The 20,323-nt window shown below is 40.3% G+C and overlaps 1 protein-coding gene across 1 annotated transcript in view; it reads right to left on the minus strand.

The window, feature by feature from the left end:
• VMP1 (vacuole membrane protein 1) overlaps window positions 1–20,323 on the minus strand; it is a 59,607-nt gene that overhangs the window by 32,419 nt on the left and 6,865 nt on the right. Inside the window, exons 5-6 of the mRNA XM_010009062.1 lie at window positions 8,265–8,432; window positions 3,374–3,505 (exon numbers count right to left, since the gene is read on the minus strand). Of these exons, the coding sequence (XP_010007364.1) occupies window positions 3,374–3,505; window positions 8,265–8,432 (300 nt within the window). The remainder of the gene's footprint in view (window positions 1–3,373; window positions 3,506–8,264; window positions 8,433–20,323) is intronic.

Here is a 20,323-nt window from a genome sequence, read left to right on the forward strand (position 1 = left end):
AACAAACAGCAGTGGCTGATAGTAACACAGGCAACTAGAAAATATTTTTACATGAAAATTTGGCTGCAGCAACACTGCACAGAAGCAAAGCCTGATGTGTAAATCATTAGTTCTTAAAAATATGCCACTTAATGAATCCAAACACTCACAGTCATTAAGGGTTAGATATAAAGCAAAGATATTAGCACTTTCTCCTCTCAGCAAGGAGTACCATGATACAGCAAGGGCCCACGCATTACGTGTTATCACTAAATACCTTGAGGGAATCTGGCATTAAAAGCTTCATTTTCACCAGAAACCTCCCTCAGCTTTAAGTGTTTCAACATGACAGAGAACAGATGAGAACACTAAACAATCAGCAACTGTTAAACTGGAAAGAGAGAGTCCCTGCACACGTGTGTGTAGACATGAAACTGCACAGACTGTGCTTGTGCTGTATCATTACCAATGTGCTGCACCAGCACTAAGTAGCAGATTTGCTTCCTCTAATTGAGAGGTTGGTTTGAACGGCTAAAAGGGGAGCTCTGCTGAAAAAAAATAACCCACTTTGCTCTGAAATTTGCCTGGAATAGTTACCAGCATCCAGATACCACTTCACACATTCCTAATTTTTAAATACTGCCTTAAGTACGAACAGCTCAGGCAGAGCTGCTCTTTTCCTGGGACATGCTGGGCTCTGCATCCTGGGGAGCTCGGAGAGAAAAAGAGTCCTGCTTGGAACCACACTCCTTCTCCAGGGCAAAACGGCTCAGTTACAAGAGCAGCCACGAGGAGCTCTGACACTCCCTTTATGTAACTGCGAGTAAGAGCCCTGGCGTGCACACAGGGACACGGAGAAAGGAGAAGTGAGTGTTCCTTAAAAATTAGGGGCTTTTTCTGAGCTCTGCTTCTTGGTACTACCATGCTGATACAAGGCAGACATAGACATAGTCTGCAGGCTAATAAGGTTTTTCAAAACCTAGCTCAAGGAGTCAGGTCACTTAGCTCTGAGATTTATGACAGAAAATTTATCAATAGACTATTTAAAGCAATTAGTATTTTGCTCTGCTTAAGCTTGAATAGGGCACTAAACCTTTATGCTGTTTAATCCTTTTAAGTTCCTTTTTTTGGTTGCTTTTTAAAGTGCCAAGCTTGCAAGCACATTCCCCCTCACAGATCCTTCAGGCTGGATGTTATTTTCATGGTCTATTCTCACCATAGAAGATCCTCATCTGTTCTCAAAATTACCATTGTTTTTGAGACACAGCAGCAACAAGCTTTCTTAAACAAAACACATGCAGGCAGAAACTTCAAGCCATTTGGCTTTGCCTTGTAGGCATGCAGCAGCTCAGCAGAAGTAGAGGGGGAAGCTATTCTTCAAAATCTAACACACCACTTTTTCATGCCTTGCAAAAAGGCAGGATGAAGGGAGAGACCTTTACACTGAAAGAAAGCTCCTGTCATCTGACGTCAAATATTTGCTCTGGTCTCCATGGCATGAGACACTTGTCACATCCCCCGTGGTTTCTTTAGCATAAGGCTTCAGCTTGTGAGAGTGGAAGAAGCTGATGTAGGTAATTAAAACTGTTATTGAGCAATTTAAAAATAGACATCATAACTGCTCGTGAATAGCAATTAGAGAACAAATAGTGATAAGCTGTACTGAAGATGGGGATTTACTCAAGGTCATAGGAAAAGGCAGGCCTGTCTCCCACAGGCATCAAGCAACAACATGACTGAAGCCAAAAGCAAAAAGGAAGTCATCTTAGCAAATGGAAAAAACTGAACTGTCAGTTTTATGAGCACAATACAATTTAATCGGATTGTCGAAGCCTCATGTTAAAAGAGTTTTATAGAAACCAAACCACAAGTGGAGTTTTAAAAGATTCTTTTTTTTTCCTGGCCATCCATCCACGAAACAACACACTTCAATCCAAATTTGATTGCCAAGAAATTAAAATCAAAAGTACTGGTAAATAACACCATCATTTTTCTTAATGAATTACACAAGGCCACTGGTTCACTGAGGGCAGTCAGTACAGAAAGCTGCATTTTGGCCTGTCCTAACAAAATGCTCTCTAGCAAAAACTTTTCTTCCCAAGAATCTTACAGCATGTTCTGGAAACCAACTCTGGCTGCTCCCACCACTGTACATGCATATAATTTGCTGGGAGAGTTTCAGTAAACACAGATAGCATTTCAGCTCTCCCAACACGTATTCAACTGGTTTTGTTTGTTTTTTGCCACAACTTGATTTTTAGACAACTAGGGATTACTTTGCAAAGCAAAGACTGATGGTAGAGTAGAGAAGAAAGCAGATTTCCCCACACACGCACACAAGAAATGGAAAAAATTATTATTCAGAACACCAGAAGAACTCTTTGGAACTTTCTAGTAGGGGGAGGCTCTCAGGAAACAAAGGGTTTACTGTTAGAATTACTAGATTACACACAGTATTTCCAGACAAACCACTGTCTTTCATGGAAAAGCTTCATCCATTTTTTGAAGGAGTAAAAAAACCTAAGAGTATATATTTATATTGAGAAATTACCCTGGCAGAACAGTTTAAAGATTGCAGTGCATGGTAAATAGCATCTGCTGGTTTTTTAATAGCAGTCTCATGACTTGCTTCAACTTTGTGGCAGACAAAACAGGGTAAGAAGGAAAAATACAGAAGAGAAATTCAGTGGCAAGTTTGAGGAAAAAATGTTTAATTTCTTCTAAAACACTATTAATAACTTGTGAACAGCATGCAAACTCCTGACCTGAATGAAAAATTATCTACAATATCATCTGACTGATGTGCAGCATAAGTTGCAAGCTATGCTGTAACACTAGCAGTATTTAAGCCATCAAGAAAATAAATGATAAGAGCAACAAAAAGGGATTCAGAGCAGTTTGGTTGCATTTTCACATCAGCAAAAATATGTTCCCTCAGGCTGATGAATGGGTCATGCACTGGCCCCTCAGGGTGTTAGTGGCAAGGCAGGCAAATCTCATCTGAAGGGGATGAGCTGACTGCAAATCATCTCCTCCTGGCCCAGGGAGGATTTAAAGGCAGCTCTAACAATCATGGTCAGGGAACAGCACCTCCTCTATCAGTGGTTGGTTAGCACACTTTCTCCCTACCTTTATTATGCTGTTCCTGGAAATCAAAATAAATGCAATATTTGTAACAAATGAACTATTGTATGTGCTTCAACAAGCTGCATTCTTGTCCTCCTGGCACCAGAGGTATTTCTATCCAGAGGGAGGATCTTTTTCCATCCCTGGGAAGTCCCTTGTGAACTCACACCAACTGATTTTTGGCCTATTACCATTTGATTCGAATGGTTATTGACTCCATCTAGCTGATCTGTGTTTTATTAATTCTGTTGTTTTGCATTGTTCTTACTTGTGCAGTCTCTGCATGTTCCAGCATCTCCTCAAATTCCTGGTACTCTTCATCATCAGGTTCAGCACCAGAGAGTCGGGCCGCCCTCGCCATAAAATATGGAGGCAGCTCTCCAATGGCTGTGCCAGCACCCTGGGAAAAGAATAATTCTGGTTTATTTTTATGTTTATCCTTAAATAGGAACCATGTGATATGCACAGTCCTGAGGACATCTCAAACTGTTAGAACTGATAATAAGACTGGCTGCTTGGAGAAGTTTGCTTTTATCCACCGGGTTGAATTTCTCCCGATTTCAAAGATAACACTGTTCCTTGGAAATCCCACTGTTTCCCCTTCCCTTAGTTAGCAAAATCCAGCTTCTCTCAGCACAGACTATCATGCTGCAAAAGTCAGTGGCTCCCAAGCCACGGTCTGCAAGGTCAGGATGACGTGATGTGTGCATCTCTGGGGCCCTGCAGGGTGGCGGGTTGCCCGGCTCCAGCATCTGGCTGTGGGGGGCAGCCAGAACTCGTTGTGGGGCTGGCCAGGCCAGGGGCCCTGCTGCCCCACACTATCCCTGACTCAGCACAGCAATGCCAGCACACCCTGCTGCATGATGCCAGACACATTTGCCAGCATGTGACAGCCCTTGCTCCTTCAGAGTAATCTGGAAACTCCTCCCCAGTGCCGTCATGTAGTTTCCTCGGTCAGTCATGAGACTTTGTGCAAGTGTTTATTAGAAAACAGGTTTGGGTTTTACTGCAGCTCTGAGCAAGGGAAAGAAAGTTAAGCAAAGCTTGATCCTGAGTGTTCTCTCTCCTTAGGATGGAATGAAAAAAGCCAAGAGAACTCAAGATGAAAGCATGGTTCCCTTCTCACCACAGGAAAATTATATTTGTTTTCTCAGGACATCAAATGACTCATTTCAGTCTTGTGGGTAAATGCAACCTGAGCTTAATCAAGGAAAAAAAGAAAAGAGAAACAGCTAAGATTGAACATATGGATAAACAGAGGATAATGAAACAGGAACTTGTATTAAACTCAGCATGGTTTAAATATAGGACAGGTAACAGGACAATAGCTGGGCACCACACTGGAGAAGTGCTAAAACTTAGCTCCACACAGATGGCTTTTCTTTCTCAGGGTCTGTTGTAACAAATGCTTTTCTATTCCTTTGAAGCAATGTGAAAGCTTTTCAATTTCCTTTGTTCCTGCTCTATATGCAGCTGCAAGCAAGGGAGAATTCCAGCTGCTGTGGATATTCCAAATCATCAGGTTGTGGTTTTGAATACCACCACTCTCTGCAGTTACCCAAACTGTTAAATTCTCAGTTTAAGTTCATAAAGTGCACAGCCTCTTATGTTTATGCCCTTGTTTTCCACAGAAGAAAAATTTAAACGAGGGCAACAAGCTGAACTTCATTAATCTGCCTATTTCTGGCACAAGGGAAGATAAGCCTGAAAACAGTAGCAACAACGTTTCAGAAAAATTAACTTGAGGTTGTGTTCTCAGGGTGATGCAAGAACAAAAAGTCACATTGCTTCTCCAGGCTCTGCCAATTTGCTTTGGCTTCATTTTCTTAACTAAGGAAGAGGTTTGCATGTGTGTGCTGGACATGAACTTTCTTTAAATTGGATAAGTCACATGCCCATTATTACAAAACATTTCAGAAGTGCAACAAAAAATCATATGATTTCATGGCTGCTGCAGATAGGTTCCTTAAGTGCATAAAAAATAAAAAAGCAGCAATTATGGGGATCCAAACCAGTGATTATTTTAACTGCTTTTTTTAACATTAGCTGTGCATTTTCACCATTTAACTCTGAATGCCACTTCTGCATGGAGATTCCTTGGACTAACAACACATTGCAAAGGCAAATGCTAATAACTTTTTAATTTTATTTACACAAATACATTCAAGAAAAGGAAACTGGGAAATGACTCCACTAGAAAGAGTCTTTTAAACAGATTTTATCCTGGTCAGGGCACAGGCCCCCTGTTCTGCTAATCCCAAGCAATTAAACATTTTTATTCTTTCCCCTCATTTCTTGTAAAAAACAAAGCTGTAACACATTAAAAATGTAGGGCACTATTGAATTCCTTGTCCCTGTGGGATGGGAGGCTGTGAAAACTGGCATACACCTAAGCAGATTGTTTTTGAGAGTCCTTCTGCAGGCCCAGGACTGGGGGAGCCAATTTTATAGTGATTGAAAAAAGCATCGTTTTCATTTCACCTAATAATTCCTTAGATACAGTGATATTTAATCCTCATTATCAGCAGAAATGGCTATCACTGACATGCAGGGGACTAGTAATGATTTTAATCTCTAGAAGAAAACTTTACGTGGTTTTAGTTGGCTGAAACAGCTGCTGATGGTTTTGTGATCTGAGTCAAATCCCTCGTGCAGATAAATCCCTGCATTCAGACCTTGCAGGATGCTTAGTCTGGGTAGCTTTATAGTCAGAGGTCTGCAAAGTCCCCACTGGGAATGTCCTGCTTTCAACATTTCACATGAAAACTTATATTGACACCACCCTCCTGTCTCCCTCCAAACAATTAAGTAGATTCACCTTGGAGCCTTTCAATATAATTTGACTTCACAAGTGCAAAGGAAACAGGCTGTGGCTGCTTTTGTATCTATTCCTTACAGAGTCCATGTGCTGTGTTAGAAACACATCTGTGTACGTCTGTTCATTCCCTTTCTTCTGCATTTATGCAGGGTTTATCATAGTAAGTCCACATTTTAGAACCAATTAGAAGTTACTGGTTTGATTAAAAAAAAAACAAAACAAAAACACAAAGGATTTTGTGAGCTCATTCAATTGTATCCAGATTAGGAATTTAAAATATTCCTGATTTCAGTATAAAAGAATACAATTAATTAAATTAGATATATTTTTATTAAGGTTTTGATTTGTAAAAAAACTAGCCTTCTCAGTTTGTGGAAGTCACTGTTACTTTCCTGTTAAGATAGACATTTGGTTTAAAAATGACAGAATCGAAAATAAATTTCTTCAACAGCTTCCATTAAAAAAAATGAACTGGAATTAAGACAAAAGAAACACACTGGAAGAAGCAGCAGCAATTGCCAACTTGATTTGGCTTACAGGAAATTAGCAAGCAATGTTTATGTACTCATGAAACATTCCAAGAAAGCATAACATTACTCTAGACACCACTGGTAGACAGAGGATGCTCCCAAGGGAAAAGCGAGTGGAGACGGGAGTTCAGTGAAAAGGTGAGCTGAGGGTGGATTTAAAGGTGAGAACAAGGGAAAGGGAGGAATGTGTGGCATACAATTGTTTTGCCTCAGTGCTATTCCCGTGTCCTCTCCCTAGCCTGGACCAAGGAATGCAGCTCCAAGGAGAGACTGAAGGTACCCGTTTGTTCTTCCTCATGGCTACTCAGGTCACAAGCTTTCAGTGCTTACAGCTCTATTAACTCATTTCTAAACTACTTAATTCTCATCATAGTTCTTTTACATGCTGAAGATTAAGCAATGGACGTTTACCCTGAGCTACATTTTTATTTTGCAACCCTAGAAACGTAACTGTAAATGCCTTTTTTTATTACTCTAGTCCCCATTAAACAAACTTAAGCAGAGGGGGACGAGGAAGAAAATAAAAAGAAGTCTTAACATTTGTGGTCTTGCAAGTACTTGTATGTTTAGCTACCTATCAAGCATCCAGGCAATTCTGTCCTCTCATTACAAAGAGTGAGATTTAAGATGTACTTTGCTTCTTGAGAGGACTGTGAGTCCACTTTCCCTGTTACTATTTTGACCTTGGTACTGCTACACATTACCTCAGGCTGAAACGTCTGCAACCTAACTGGAATTTTTGTTAAGCAACACAGCTGCTGGTAATTTTAAAAGCTGTAGTGACCAAAGTTGACTTAGCGTATCTTTTCATATCACTAGAAGGAATCCAAGGGCAGACACCAGATACCAGGTTTCAGAATTTCAGAAATTTCCTCTCTCTACATTTGAATTGGACAAACAGGTTTTTTCAAAATTTCCTCTCTCTACATTTGAATTGGACAACCAAAAATTTAATAATTAAATCATTGGCTAGAACAGGAAGTCTACTGACTTAAAATAAATCAAGTTAACTTGGCATGCAGTTCACAGCAGATGCATCTGTGCAAATTGCAATCCAAAATAATCTACAGGTCATGAAAAAAACAACTTAGCCGACCAAAAGCCTCCAAAAATCAAAACTTCTATAAAAAGCTGCAGAAGGAAAAGGAAAACAGAAAGGAAGATCCAATGACAGCATTTCCTAGGACCCTGATTCACTTAAAAGTCACTCTGCTTTTCCTGTTTTAAGTGAAAAGTTTGCCATGAGGGAAACAGACAGGGAAACAGAAATAAAATACATTAAGACATGCAACATAATACTTTTATTTTAATTGAATCTACTGATGCAACAGAGAAAAAAAAATCAGCTACAATATTAGGGCCCGAGTCCTTTGAATGAGTAACTGCAACTTCACCACTTCAAACTCACTTTATAGGCTCAACAGTTTTTGAAATGATTTATTGCTTAGCTGCATGCAGGGCAAGACCTGGCAGCTACAAGATCATTTGGGATGCAGATACATATTTCTGAAACTTACCTTTTACATCAAGAGCTTTGAAGGACATGAGTGTTTTAGGCTAGTATTTAGAAAATTATTCAACACTGTACTTGATAAAAACCCAGTAATACCGTATTACTTCTCTTTAAAGGACATTTCAGTTATTAATTAGAAGGTTGATCAGGAAGGCATCTACTCACACTGCAGATACATAATACTGTTGGCAGTGTAAGTCATCATTATTTTGCTAATTCAGGATTTTTTGTGTATTGCTTAACACAGAAAATAAGTGCATCAATTACAATTTGTTAAGTTTTATAAAACAAACCTTACCCACATGCAGGCCTCCAGCCTGACTTTTGAGATGATAGCCCATAAAGAGATGGATCCTTCAGTCGTCTCCTCATCAGGGCAGATAATTTGATCCGGGTAAGGAGGCTCAGGAAAATTAACTGAGTTACATTCATATGCAGCAAGGGTAACTGATGCTATGTGTGGACCCTGGAAAAACACAAGTCATGTCAAATGCATTTTATGGCAGTTATAATAAAAGTTAAAATTAAAATCTCACCTTCGTCCCTGATGCAAGGAATCTTACTGTATTTCTCACTCTGGCCATTAACAATGCTATATATATAAAATTTTAAAGCTTTTTTTCGACCACCTGAGATGCAATGGTTCAGCTTTTGCCATGCACAGTAGTATGAGGTTGCCAAGGAGAAACAAGAATCCTTACTTCTTAAAAAACAGGAGAATTGTCAAAACTTTAAAATGTTCTCCTTTAGATATTTATGGCCTACAGCTTTATTAGAGCAGGTGTTTTCCCTACTGTTGCTTTTAGAATTTAAATGCCTCCATCCTCTATGTTAATTTATCATTTTTTTAAATGACCAGGACTTTACAACATCATACATTGACATTCTTGACTTTTGGATCTTTCTCCAAAAATCAGCTGCTTAATTTGTGTCAGTTTTTCTGTGCATACAAGGAAGTGACCTTACTGCTGTTTACTAAAAATGGTTTGAAACAGCATTCAAAACTTGAGTGTTACTTAAATGCCATATAATTCAACTACTTCTAGTCTCCATCTTACTACTTGGGCAGACCCCCAAATAAAAGTAGCATAAAATCTGTTAGAGAATTGAGCTGCTACATACTGAAAAAATTGGAAAGAATTGCCATCATTTTACTACAAAAGAAGTGAGAAACAATTCAGATTCTCTGTGGCCTGAACAGTAGAGCCTGCAGGTAAAAAATAAACGACTTAGTAATGAGGTCAGGAAAACATTGTCCACAGAAGATAGGAGGGAAAAAAAAAAGTACTGAGTAAAACTAAGGTACTTCCATAAATAAATTTAAAAAATGTATTATGTTTCTGTTTCTTGCAGAACAAATTACACAAATCTTAACTTCTGTTATGAACTATTTGATGGCTTTTAACGCAATGTTGGGAAACATGACCAACAATTTTTTCCTTCCAATGACTGAGGGAAAGTGTGTCAGGCCCCAGAGCTGCTGTTCCCCTGGGCTGGGCTTCCAAAGCTGCCTTTGAAATGCAGGAGCCAGAGGGCCCTGCAGGCTCCATTTGCACATGAAAGGGTGAAATTCCACAGCAGGTCTCACACAAAAGGTGAAGCTCCATTGCTTTTTCTAGAATTGCTGGGAAGAAGATTTTAGTTGGGTTCACCACTCACGTCAGTACTTCAGGCCCCACTGAAGAGACCAGAGCACTGGACTTCAGCAATGACGTCGATGCTGTAATTTTTAAAGGCAGTGAACTAATTAATTTAAAAAATCAGTTATTTTTCTGTATGTCAGCTGTGACTACTGGTGTCAGAAGTAATCAATGCAAAATCAAACCCCTCTTCAAAGACAAGTTGCTGTGATACCAAGGAAATTCTTTAATTTATTCTTTGTTATTTTACAGGGGAGACTCATTCAAAAGTGCTTTTGCATACTTTGGATTGTAGGAATAGATAAAGCCTCCTGAGATGATAAATGAGCCACAGATTCTCTCACAACAACAACAAAAACCCAAACCAAAACAAAAGGTTTTCCCAAAAGTAAAATTGAAAAAGAGGAGATCCAGAAGTTGATACACAAGAGTGGTTTTGATATGTCAGGGAAAACAAAGAATGGGTGAATGAACAAATGATGAATAATTTACACTGTCAACATTTCTATAGACCCCCGTGGCAATGGGTAACTTTTTGGTACTTGGTGCAAGATCATCGCTGTCCCCAGCAGCTTGTTCATCTCTAAACAAATCATGTATCTCTATTTTACTCATCTGGGACAGCTGCAAAGAGAGTTGAAACTTTGCTAAAACTGTAAAGTACATTTATGGCAAGCCTGGAAACCTCTTTCTCCACCGTACTCTGAAACTTCAGGAATTTAATCCCGTCTCCTGGCTTGTCCTTCCCCAGTCTGACAGCCACCTTGGGATAAAAAAGGTCCTCAAACCACCTTCCTTAAATGAATGATTTTCACCTGCAGAAATTTGCAATAAAGTTCTTTTAAATAGCAAATTTGCATGGAGGAAATCCCCACGTACTTGAGTTGTAAATGACCATTTCCTATGTGCCCTTGAGAGTAAGGGTAAGGTCGCACCAAAGCAGTGAGATGTGGTGTGTGAATCAAGAAGTATGACTTTCAGTTCTACAAAACGTGGAAGACAAGCCACACAACAGTGTAACTACAGCCAGCTGTGATGGGAGACTGAGTTTCAGAGAAAAATTAAATCACTACTATAGTGAGGCCCTCAACCTCTTGCAAGGTTTCATTGATAGCACTGCCAGCTTTTCTTCTCAAACTGCACACAGGGTGTATAAAGACACCATACAATCTCAGGAGAGCAAGAAATGACAAGAAGCCTAAGAGGAGGCTCTAAGAGGAGCATCTCGCCATGAGCAGCTTCCTCTCAATGGAGTTGCCATCCTTGAAATGGCTTAATGGTCTCAGAACATTGCCTCCCATTAAGAGAGCTCTCCCAGTCTCAACAAATGTCTGCAAAAGGAAAAATGCTACAAGAATTAGCCAATGGAAAAAAAGGCATTTCACAAAGCAGCTGTGACCAGCCAACAAGCCACCTGAAGGCTAGGCCAACTGAACATATTTCTTCCACTGTAATGTAAACAATTCTATAATGGAAAAAAGTTGGAGTTATGGAACCCACAGAAGCCACATTTTAACTGGAATAAGAAATAAAGCTTTATGCTTATGGTTCATTTAGAGTGATGAAGTGTGGAGTCCTGGAACTCAGAGGGAGCCAAAGGAAAGCAGAACAATCCTGTGTCCTCCCCTGGCAGCAGAGCCCAGCTGTCCTGCAAGTCAAATGGACAACGTCTCACAGCTTGGCAGCCTTCGTGCAACATCTCCCACATCTGCTTTTGTTCTAGCTCAGCTCTGAAAGCTTACACAGAGCATGATACTCTCCCAAAGCCGTGGTTACCAAGCACCTCAAAACAATGGTTGGCTCAACAGGACCGTGGTTGCAATGGGGGTGGGAGGGAGGAAGAGCAGGAAGGTCACTGGATGTTTCATAAGAGAGGTGCCATCTTCTTCATATTTAGCAATAGTGATGATTTAACTCCGTATGGAATAGGGAACCAACTTGAAATGAGCTTTAGGTGCCACCTTTGGAAAACACCAGTCAATATAGACTCAGATGTTCTCTCCCTGTGCCAGAAGGATTAATTTCCATACAATTTTTAAATCCTCTTCACAAAGAAAACTGCCTCCACCCTCTCCTCCTCCTCTCCATGGGAGGTCACAGTAAACACTCAGTGCTTTGCCTCTCTGCAATAGCTCAGTTTATTTCAACACTTTAGGAAAACCTCTCAAGATATCCCCTCTTTGACTCTAACTGCAGCTCTACCTTTGCAAAGGCCATTTACAAAACTGCCACACCAGGCAACAAATACTAAAACCAGGCAATTCAGTAGACACACTGCTCACCAAACCAGGAAGAGTTCCTGAAATTTAAGGCATGTAAGATCCTGAACACCAACTGTCTTTCCCTCATCCTCTTCCAATGATTTATTTTTTTCCCCTTTTAAATTGCAGGAGGCACTAACAAGGGCTAACAGAGAAGAAATTGAGAAACATTCTGCTGACTTGGGTGAGAAACATTTGCTCGCCACTACTGACGACCAGAAGGAGCCTGTGGTCAGGCTGGAATGTGATTTGTTAGAAATATCTGTACAAGTTAAAAATCAAGCAAGACAAGGTCTGATCATCAAGCTCAACTCAACATAAATCTATTTTTTAGCAACAGTAATTTAGGGGAGTTTGGAAATCCCTATCTACACCGCCCTAATGTCTCATAGAAGGTAACTCTGAACTCTTGAACTTACAGGCCTTCAGAGAAGTTTTAGTTCAGTGACTGAAGGGAACCAACTCAGATGAGACACAGCTAATCCTTAGAAATAAGCTACTTTAAATGCTATATTATAAAATTTCTAGAAAGTATAATCTTTTTATCCATAAATTATGCTTGGAAATTAATCACTGTGAGTGGAAAGAGACAGCAGGCACATGAAGAAAACAGTTCCAAGTCCTTAAAAGCATGCTGATATGTATAATACTTAAAACAGAAGAGTCTTTACCATAAGGAAAAATGACTGAACATCCAATAAAAAATTAATTATATTTTCACATTATGAATCATTCTCTGCACCTAGACTGTGAACACAATTAAAGCTGCAAACAAATTCCACAGTAAATGCTGGATTCTCACATGCCCCTTCACAGAACAGCCACCCTGCTGAAGTGACACGAGCACAAGAACAACTACATCTAATTTTAACCTTTTTTATTTGGGGAAGATATAATTTTAGACTGTCTCTAATTTAGAAACATTTCACCAAGAAAAGTGATATGTCTGCCAGCAAGAAAAATATTGCACTGAACTCATTGCTGAACTTAATGCACTAAAAATCTGTTTTCCTCCATGGATACACTGCTTTTCATACTGGGTTCAAGACTCAGCCCTTCCACAGGGGGGAAACATGTCATGCTATATTTGATTAAGATAAATTGGAAAAACAAAGGCTTGCTTCTCATGGGAAACATCCTGCAAGCGTTGCCCCAGGCTGCGACTCATCTCATACTTATCTATGAAGTCATTACACCTCTCAAGAAAGTAAAACCCAAGTCACAGCATCTTTTTTTATCTTCAAGAACAGTGGACAACTACCCACAAAGAAAACCGGTCTGTGATTAAGAGGGAAAAGCTTGATCTGGAGGTGGTGGCCAGTAAATATGTCAATCTAGTCTGTCTGTGTTACAGGATTAAAATGTCTTGTGATTTTATATAATGTCTGGTATGCAGTGCTGGCTATAAAATGGAGCCTGAACGGAGAAGGATCCATACCTAGAACACCCTCAAGTGACACAAACATCTATCAAGCAGCCAGGGCTACTTTTAGCAGATTGTCACGGCGTTTCAAGCAATGTCTGAATTTTACAATCACGTGTCTGTTAGCAAGTTTCTATTCCCACTTCAGTCAGAGTGCAGTGATGGAAATTCCAAACGATGAGCCACAAGCTCTGAATATGACTGAACATGAACCACTGAGGGAGCAGGCACGTGGTGCCTATGCATGTGTGACAGGGCCACGTTGCTACTTTGAGGAGTAACATGAAAAGCAGACGTTTTGTAAGGCTGTGCCCATGCTGCCTTCTATAGGGGCAAACAGACTTATGTCAATGAAAGGCACAATTGAAAGAATCCAAGTTTATGCTCTGGTGCTGACAGAAGACAAAAATAATCTGTCAGCATTCTCTCCTTGCCTTCCCTATCCACCCACTTATTACTTCTGAAGAATAAATCACAGCATCTATTCAAATTGACAGCAGTGGTGATGGCTGGCTGTAACATCTCCAATTAGAGATTGTCTTGCATTGTTATCATTATTTCCAGCCTGTTCAAGGAAGCAGTAACATGAAAAGTATAAAGTTCAGGCTACGCATAAAAAAAGGAAAAAAACCCAAAAAAACAACCCAAAAAACCAGCAGAGACTCCAAGGGAGTAAATGAGGTGAAAGCATAATGTGACCTCCCAGCAGAATTATGAGAGACAGAACTAGTGATGAGGAAGTCAAACAGATAATGAAAACAAGGCGTCAGCATCTAAAAGGTAAAGTCCAGCAACCAGTGCACTCATCATCTCACTAACTCTTCAGCTTGGTGCAAGTTCCAGTCACTGTGGTTGGCCAAGATGCTCCATATAGCTTAAATATTAATGTGACATCAATATTTTGCAGACTTCTGAAAAGTCGAAGTAAGGTGGCTAATCCCTCACAGATGGAGGAGCTTCACATTAGATGTTTATTGCCACAGTTCCAGCTTGAGATAAACCACCCAGACTGTGACGTGGGCCGTGCTCAGCAGCACTGGAAGCCTTATATGGACCTGGCAGTCACACCACGTTGGGCTCTGACTCATGAGGTCCAGCAACTCACGGTGGGGCAGTACAGGAGGTTATTGCTTCCAGCTGTCCCACCAGCCCGTGTGCCAGAGGTCACCACCCTGGAGCAGGAGAGTGGGACCCACAGGGTCTGCTCGGCAGTTGTCACACTGGAACCCAGCAGAACTTAAACGACCATTGATTTCAACTCAAGTTCACACACCAGTCTGGGGGCTTGCGGCTCAGCTCACAGCCTCCCAGAGTGAGCTGCAGCAGTTGCAGGGATTGTTCTTCCACAGCACAATCTAAACCAGGAGCACAGATTTATTCTCTGCAGGTATCTACAGGTATCTGACACGTAAAGCAGTTATGACTGCACTTAGATGGCCAGACTCCAAAGGAACATTTTCCTCCTTGGAAATACCATTTTTAATCTCAGATTTTTTAAATGCAAGCAAGCCACCAGAAAATTTAAGAAAACACCCAGGTTACACAACTAATCTGGCAGCAGTGTCCACTTGAATTCATTGGGCCCTTCCAGTCCACCAGTGCTGCAGTTTCAAGCAGAACAGAGCCCACGTGAGCTGTAAGCAGGAGTTCCCGTCAAGAGATGGTGAGCAAAAGTGATTCTTTTAAAGTTATGTGTTGATTCAAGTATTCCAGGATGTTTCAGTTCATTGTAAAAAGCTTAGGACAGATGGAGGAAATAGGTTTAAAGGCATGAAGGAAACAAGTGAGAGAATAAAAGTCACGAACAACCCTCACACAAACAGGATCCATTTCAACTTCAGAATTCATTTCTGTCTTATGCATCCACCATGTGTTTTTCTTTCAACTACCTTAACAAGTCAATAGCAGTAATCTGAGCAGAATATTAGGCAGAACCAATTGTTATTGCATTTGTTTTAGGCTTGCAAGTTGACACGTGAATTGAAGAACAGTATGGACTGAAAATGAACACCTCAGTTAACAAAAATAATTCAGCAATGGGAAGAGGAGCAGTGCTGCACCCTCCCTCCTGGCTGAGGCAGCTCAGGACTAAGGAGAGAAAGTAAGGAAAGTAGAGAAAGTAAGGAGAAGTTTCTCTACTTTTCCTTGACACACAGAACCCAGTGTCCTGGGTTGCTCACATGAGTTTTGAATGATCCTGGAGCTGACAGTCACTATGAAAATACTCCTGTATTAAAGTCACAAAGAAATAAATGGAGAAAAAAAAAATGAGAGAAGTTCTGTGGGTTTTAAAATTATTCTGTCTACTTCATAAAAGTGAAGTAAGCCCCATTTTGTAAGCTTTTCTTTTTAGAAGCACTTTAGTAATTTTATTGTGAGTCTCCTGGAACCAGATAACTAAGAGGAATTAAGAGGAATTAATTGATTTTTAAAAGTTTTCAGTACTCCTGGCAGAAAAGTATTTATTTATTTTAATTTTTTTATTTGTGGTTTGTTGGGGTTTTTAAAAATTATTTACACTGACAACATTTCTTTTTAAGCTAATGTGCTTATTATTGCACAAGGTGTTTGGATTTAAATCTTTCAGTTCTAACTTAAACCCGTTCAGATAGGGCCAAACCACGACTCACTTCAGCTGCAAATTACCACACTTGCAGGAGGCCAGAATGTGACCCCTGTCAAATCCAAACCCTGGAACCAATTCAGAACAAAAGCAAGACACTGAACCCCCAAGCCCAGATAAACTGACTGTCTAAAGCCAGCACTGCCAATAAGGGCACTATCTTTTCAACTTACTTCCCTTTAAAGGAAGCTTTCTGTTCTTTTTCATGGCCTGAAATCATTGCCATGCTCTCTTCCACTCTGCTACAGAACACCCCAGTAAGAATTAAGCAGCAAACCCACATACTACAGTTCTGAAAAAATCCAAACTCTTGTGTGACCTCGGCACACAAAACATTCCTATTGTACCTCATGTTTCCTGTTTGTGCTACTCCACAACCTGGACACCACTGACAACCTTTTCAGCAGTTGCTCCACTTGGCTCTATCAGCAAGCAGAGATCCGTATTTAAGAAACAAAAACACAAACAAATGCAAACAGCCAAAGCCTGCTCTGCACTTTTGACCTGTAAGGAATTCACTTCCATTCATCCCCCTCGGTTACAGCTTCTAACGGGATCATACACAGACAGGGACATTTATCATCCACGAGGCTTTTTGATAGGCCTTAATTCTAAGCTGATTTTGTTTGCCTCGGCCACATCTTTTGCAATCCATTTGCCAGAGCTGAACTGAAACCAAATCACGAGGCAGAGTGAAGATGGCAATGGCAGCACAATCCCAACCCCGCGCTCCATCTCGTGTCCCGTGCTCCGCTGGAGCCGCTGCCCTGCGGCAGCTCATTCATTTCATTTCGTGGCAGCAACCAGACCTCTTCCAAGATGTACAGAGGCAAGAAATTCCTGACGAGTTACCCTCAGTCATCTTCTTTTGGTAAGCAGGTGATTCATGCCATTTATATTTTAATATACCACCGGTAGAGGAGAAAACATCTCAGGACTAAAAAAAAGCTGCGTGCTGCTAAAAACGGTATTTAGAGTCGTTAATCCTAATAGGTTTTTTTCCTACAGAATCACATTGTGATTACTATTTTTAAAGTGTTCTTTCTGAAGAATTGTGAAAAATCTTTAACGGATGTTGGGAAAATAAGCCAGCAGACTTGTTTTGAAAGTGTCAGAACAAAAAGGATTCTTGGAAGAGTGGCTTGCTTCCCTATTTCTGCACTGAAGATCTGCTCCGTGCCAGCCCTCAGCTCCGTGTCAGTTTGCTGCACCAGAACTGTTTCTGAAAAAGCCATGTCAAATTTTACATTTAGTGCTGGCTACAACGGAGGAAGCAGCATTAAGCCAGCAAAGCAGATAACGTTCAGATGTTTGATCATATTTAGGAAGTTACTGAATCAGAGAAATAGCAAACAAAAGCCAAATCAAACTCAACTGATCTCTCCTTCCTAGACCGAGATGTATGCAGCAAGAACGTGCTGGTGACCAACAAAATCCAAATCAGATGTGAACTGACTGGTATTAACCAGGGGAAGGAATATCCCCCCCTAAATGAGACTGTGTTAGATTTTAAAATTTACTTTACAAACTGTTCCCTAGTCTTCTCTTCTCGGCTAACCCCAGAATCTGTCCTGGCACTTGAACCCCTGCTTCCTCAAAAAGCAACTGCTGAGAGACGCTCTGGAGAATCCAGACAAATGACAGTTTTTGACACTGGAAATGCAGCAAATCAGGGCAGGGAAATCAAACACCTAGAGCCATTCATATAGTGCGTCTATTGCATAACTGCTGCTACGATTTGCCCAGCTAGCAGCCTGTGCCTGTCAGCAGCTTGATACAGAAATAGTTGTATGCATTAAGAGGAGGGTTATATTTAAAAAAGATGCACCTGTGTCACAGCTGAAGAAGTTCAGGCTCTCTGTCTGAACAGGTGCCCACATGCCATCCATTCCTATTCCTCAGCCCTTCGTGGCACAGACAATACTGCAAGCATCAACAAGAGCTCAGCAGCACATGGGTGGGCCCAAGAGCATTGTTCTCTAGGCATGTAATTGCATTCCCAACAATTTCACTCTACATACAGATTTTAAATGAGCAATTAATTAAAAGCAATTTTAAAACACTTACTGAGTCTATTCTCTATTGCCAGGAAATCCAGGCCCTAAAGCAGAAGAACTGCTGTTTTGTAACTTTTCATTTGAATCAATACAAGAGTAACTTTTGCCATAGTGAAGAAATGTACTTAAAGTATATGGACATGAAAAGAAAATATGTGGTGATGTAAAAATTAATATTGTGAGTTCTCCACTTAACTTGTATTTCTACTTTTAGAGGCATTTGCTGTACAACTAACTAAGCAAAATAGTTGAAAACTCCTCCTTTTGAAAGCTGGAGCTCTTAACTGCCTTGTTTCCAGATGTAGTAAATCCAGAATACTATTCTGAAATAATTTACACTTAAAAGTTGCAGCAACACTCTAAGTTAGTACTCCATGTTCCCCTTCACACGAGGTGTAGGCTCAAACTGAGGAGATATCAAGGAGTGTATTACTACACTGACAGCATATGGCATGCAGGTATTGCTGACATAGCTCTATTAACAAGAATATTAACAGTCTAGGTACTTAAAATGGCAACACAGTGTCAGGGCGATGAACTCCCCCTGCCATCTAGTGGCTGCAGAGCCAGGCACACTCCACCAAAATACAAACCACTCAGGGTTCAGACAAGCCTTCAGTCTGTATTCTGTAACCACCTTCTAATTATTCAGTGCAATCTATTTTATCTGCATTTTTCCTTTAACAAAATTGTGTGAGACTTTGCCTCTTACATTCCAATTAAATACCCTCACCAACAATATTAAACCAAATTTCTTTTCCTAGTTAATACATCTCCCTGTCATCTTTGGAAGGCTGTTCTCCTTCCTGCACACCCACCAAAGACCATATTAATAAGCCAATACAAACGTTTTATTTTTCAAACATCCTACTTTAATGTCAGTTCACAGCCTAAATATATCCACTTAGGTGTGCATTACCCACAGGAGTAAAGTAAGATGTTATGAAATGTAATTTGTTTTCTATTAAAGTAATTTAGAACAATTTAAACATCTGGATTTTTAAATACAGAGTAAAATCAAGAAAAAAAAAAAAGTGGTGCTGTCTTAGGGAGATTTCCTTAAGTGATAAAATCATCTTGGAGTGGCCTGGGGTATAAAATGACAGCATTCTTGCTAATCTGTGTCTGATCAGTGTACTGCACAGAAACATTACCCATTTTGAAATACAGTTTAGAAATGGTGGGTAACATTTCTTATTTACTTATTCCTGACACAACATGTAAAAATTAAGTCTAGGAATTGTATGATAACCTCTCCAAGCTGTTTCAAAGAGAATCTCTCATTTGTGACAACTTTGGTTAGAGGAAACACTGACTCTCACTAGTTGACAGTCTAAGAAAACATATAAAAAGCAGAACAAGATTAAAATCTACCATTTAAATGGCTTCCTACTTGTTGATTCAAATCTGCTGTCCTTCTGAAGAGCTGGTGATCCCAGCTTGCTGCATTTTCACTCCACCACAGGCTGGCAGAGAGCCCGAGGTGAGCTGAGGCTGTGATCCTGAGTCACCTCAGCACCACTTGATGTTGCTTTGACTCTCCCTGCACCCTGGTGGGGGCCTGATGATTCTGACTGATTCTCCCTCTGCCCAGCCCACGTGTCTTACACACCCTGAGCAGCATTGTCTCTGCCAGTGAGAAAGATCTGTACAGTGTCAGTTCACTGCTGTCTAAGCACCATCCAGCATTACCTAAAACTATTTGGACACTGTGTTCCTCAGCTTTACTGAATTTCAATTTCCAATTATTTAGAATGACAGCATTAATTTCATCTGGAAGGCAATGCATGCCTCAACTTGTCTCTCTTTAGCTCTAGTTTCCTCTCTCCTGTACTTTTTGTCCCCAAGTCTTTAGGGAAGAAGCTAGACCAAGGGCAAGCCTAAGACTCCTGCAAATGCAGCCCATGCAGATGCCATTCGATCCGACTGGTATTGCACTGCTGTGTGGAAAAGCACGAGTTTCTTGTTTCTTGTAGTGTTTTCTGTGTTATTGGTAATGATTAAAGCATTCTGAAAGTAAACATCTGTAATTGTTCCAAATACAAGATGACATTTGTTGCATAAACTGGTTTTAATTATTTTGTGGCCATGAATCCTTCTCTTAAATCCAGGACAGTGGTTTCGTAAACAAGGAACTAATCCAATGGCCAAAAGCAAAACACACCCAAACATTTCCCTAACTTTTCTAGCTAAGTTGAGATAAACAACACCATAGAAATTTTCAGAACTACATATATTATTTTATCTTTGTAGACAAACCTTTTTCTTGCTATTATTTTTAAAGCAAAATTAATAGGGGCTGAACTCAAAACCAGCTGCCTATTTCAGTGGTTTCAGCTAGAAAAAAAATCAC

This window comes from Chaetura pelagica, unplaced genomic scaffold (genome assembly GCF_000747805.2).
Source record: "Chaetura pelagica isolate M959 unplaced genomic scaffold, ChaPel_1.0 scaffold72, whole genome shotgun sequence".
In the NCBI taxonomy this organism is placed as follows: Eukaryota; Metazoa; Chordata; class Aves; order Apodiformes; family Apodidae; genus Chaetura; species Chaetura pelagica.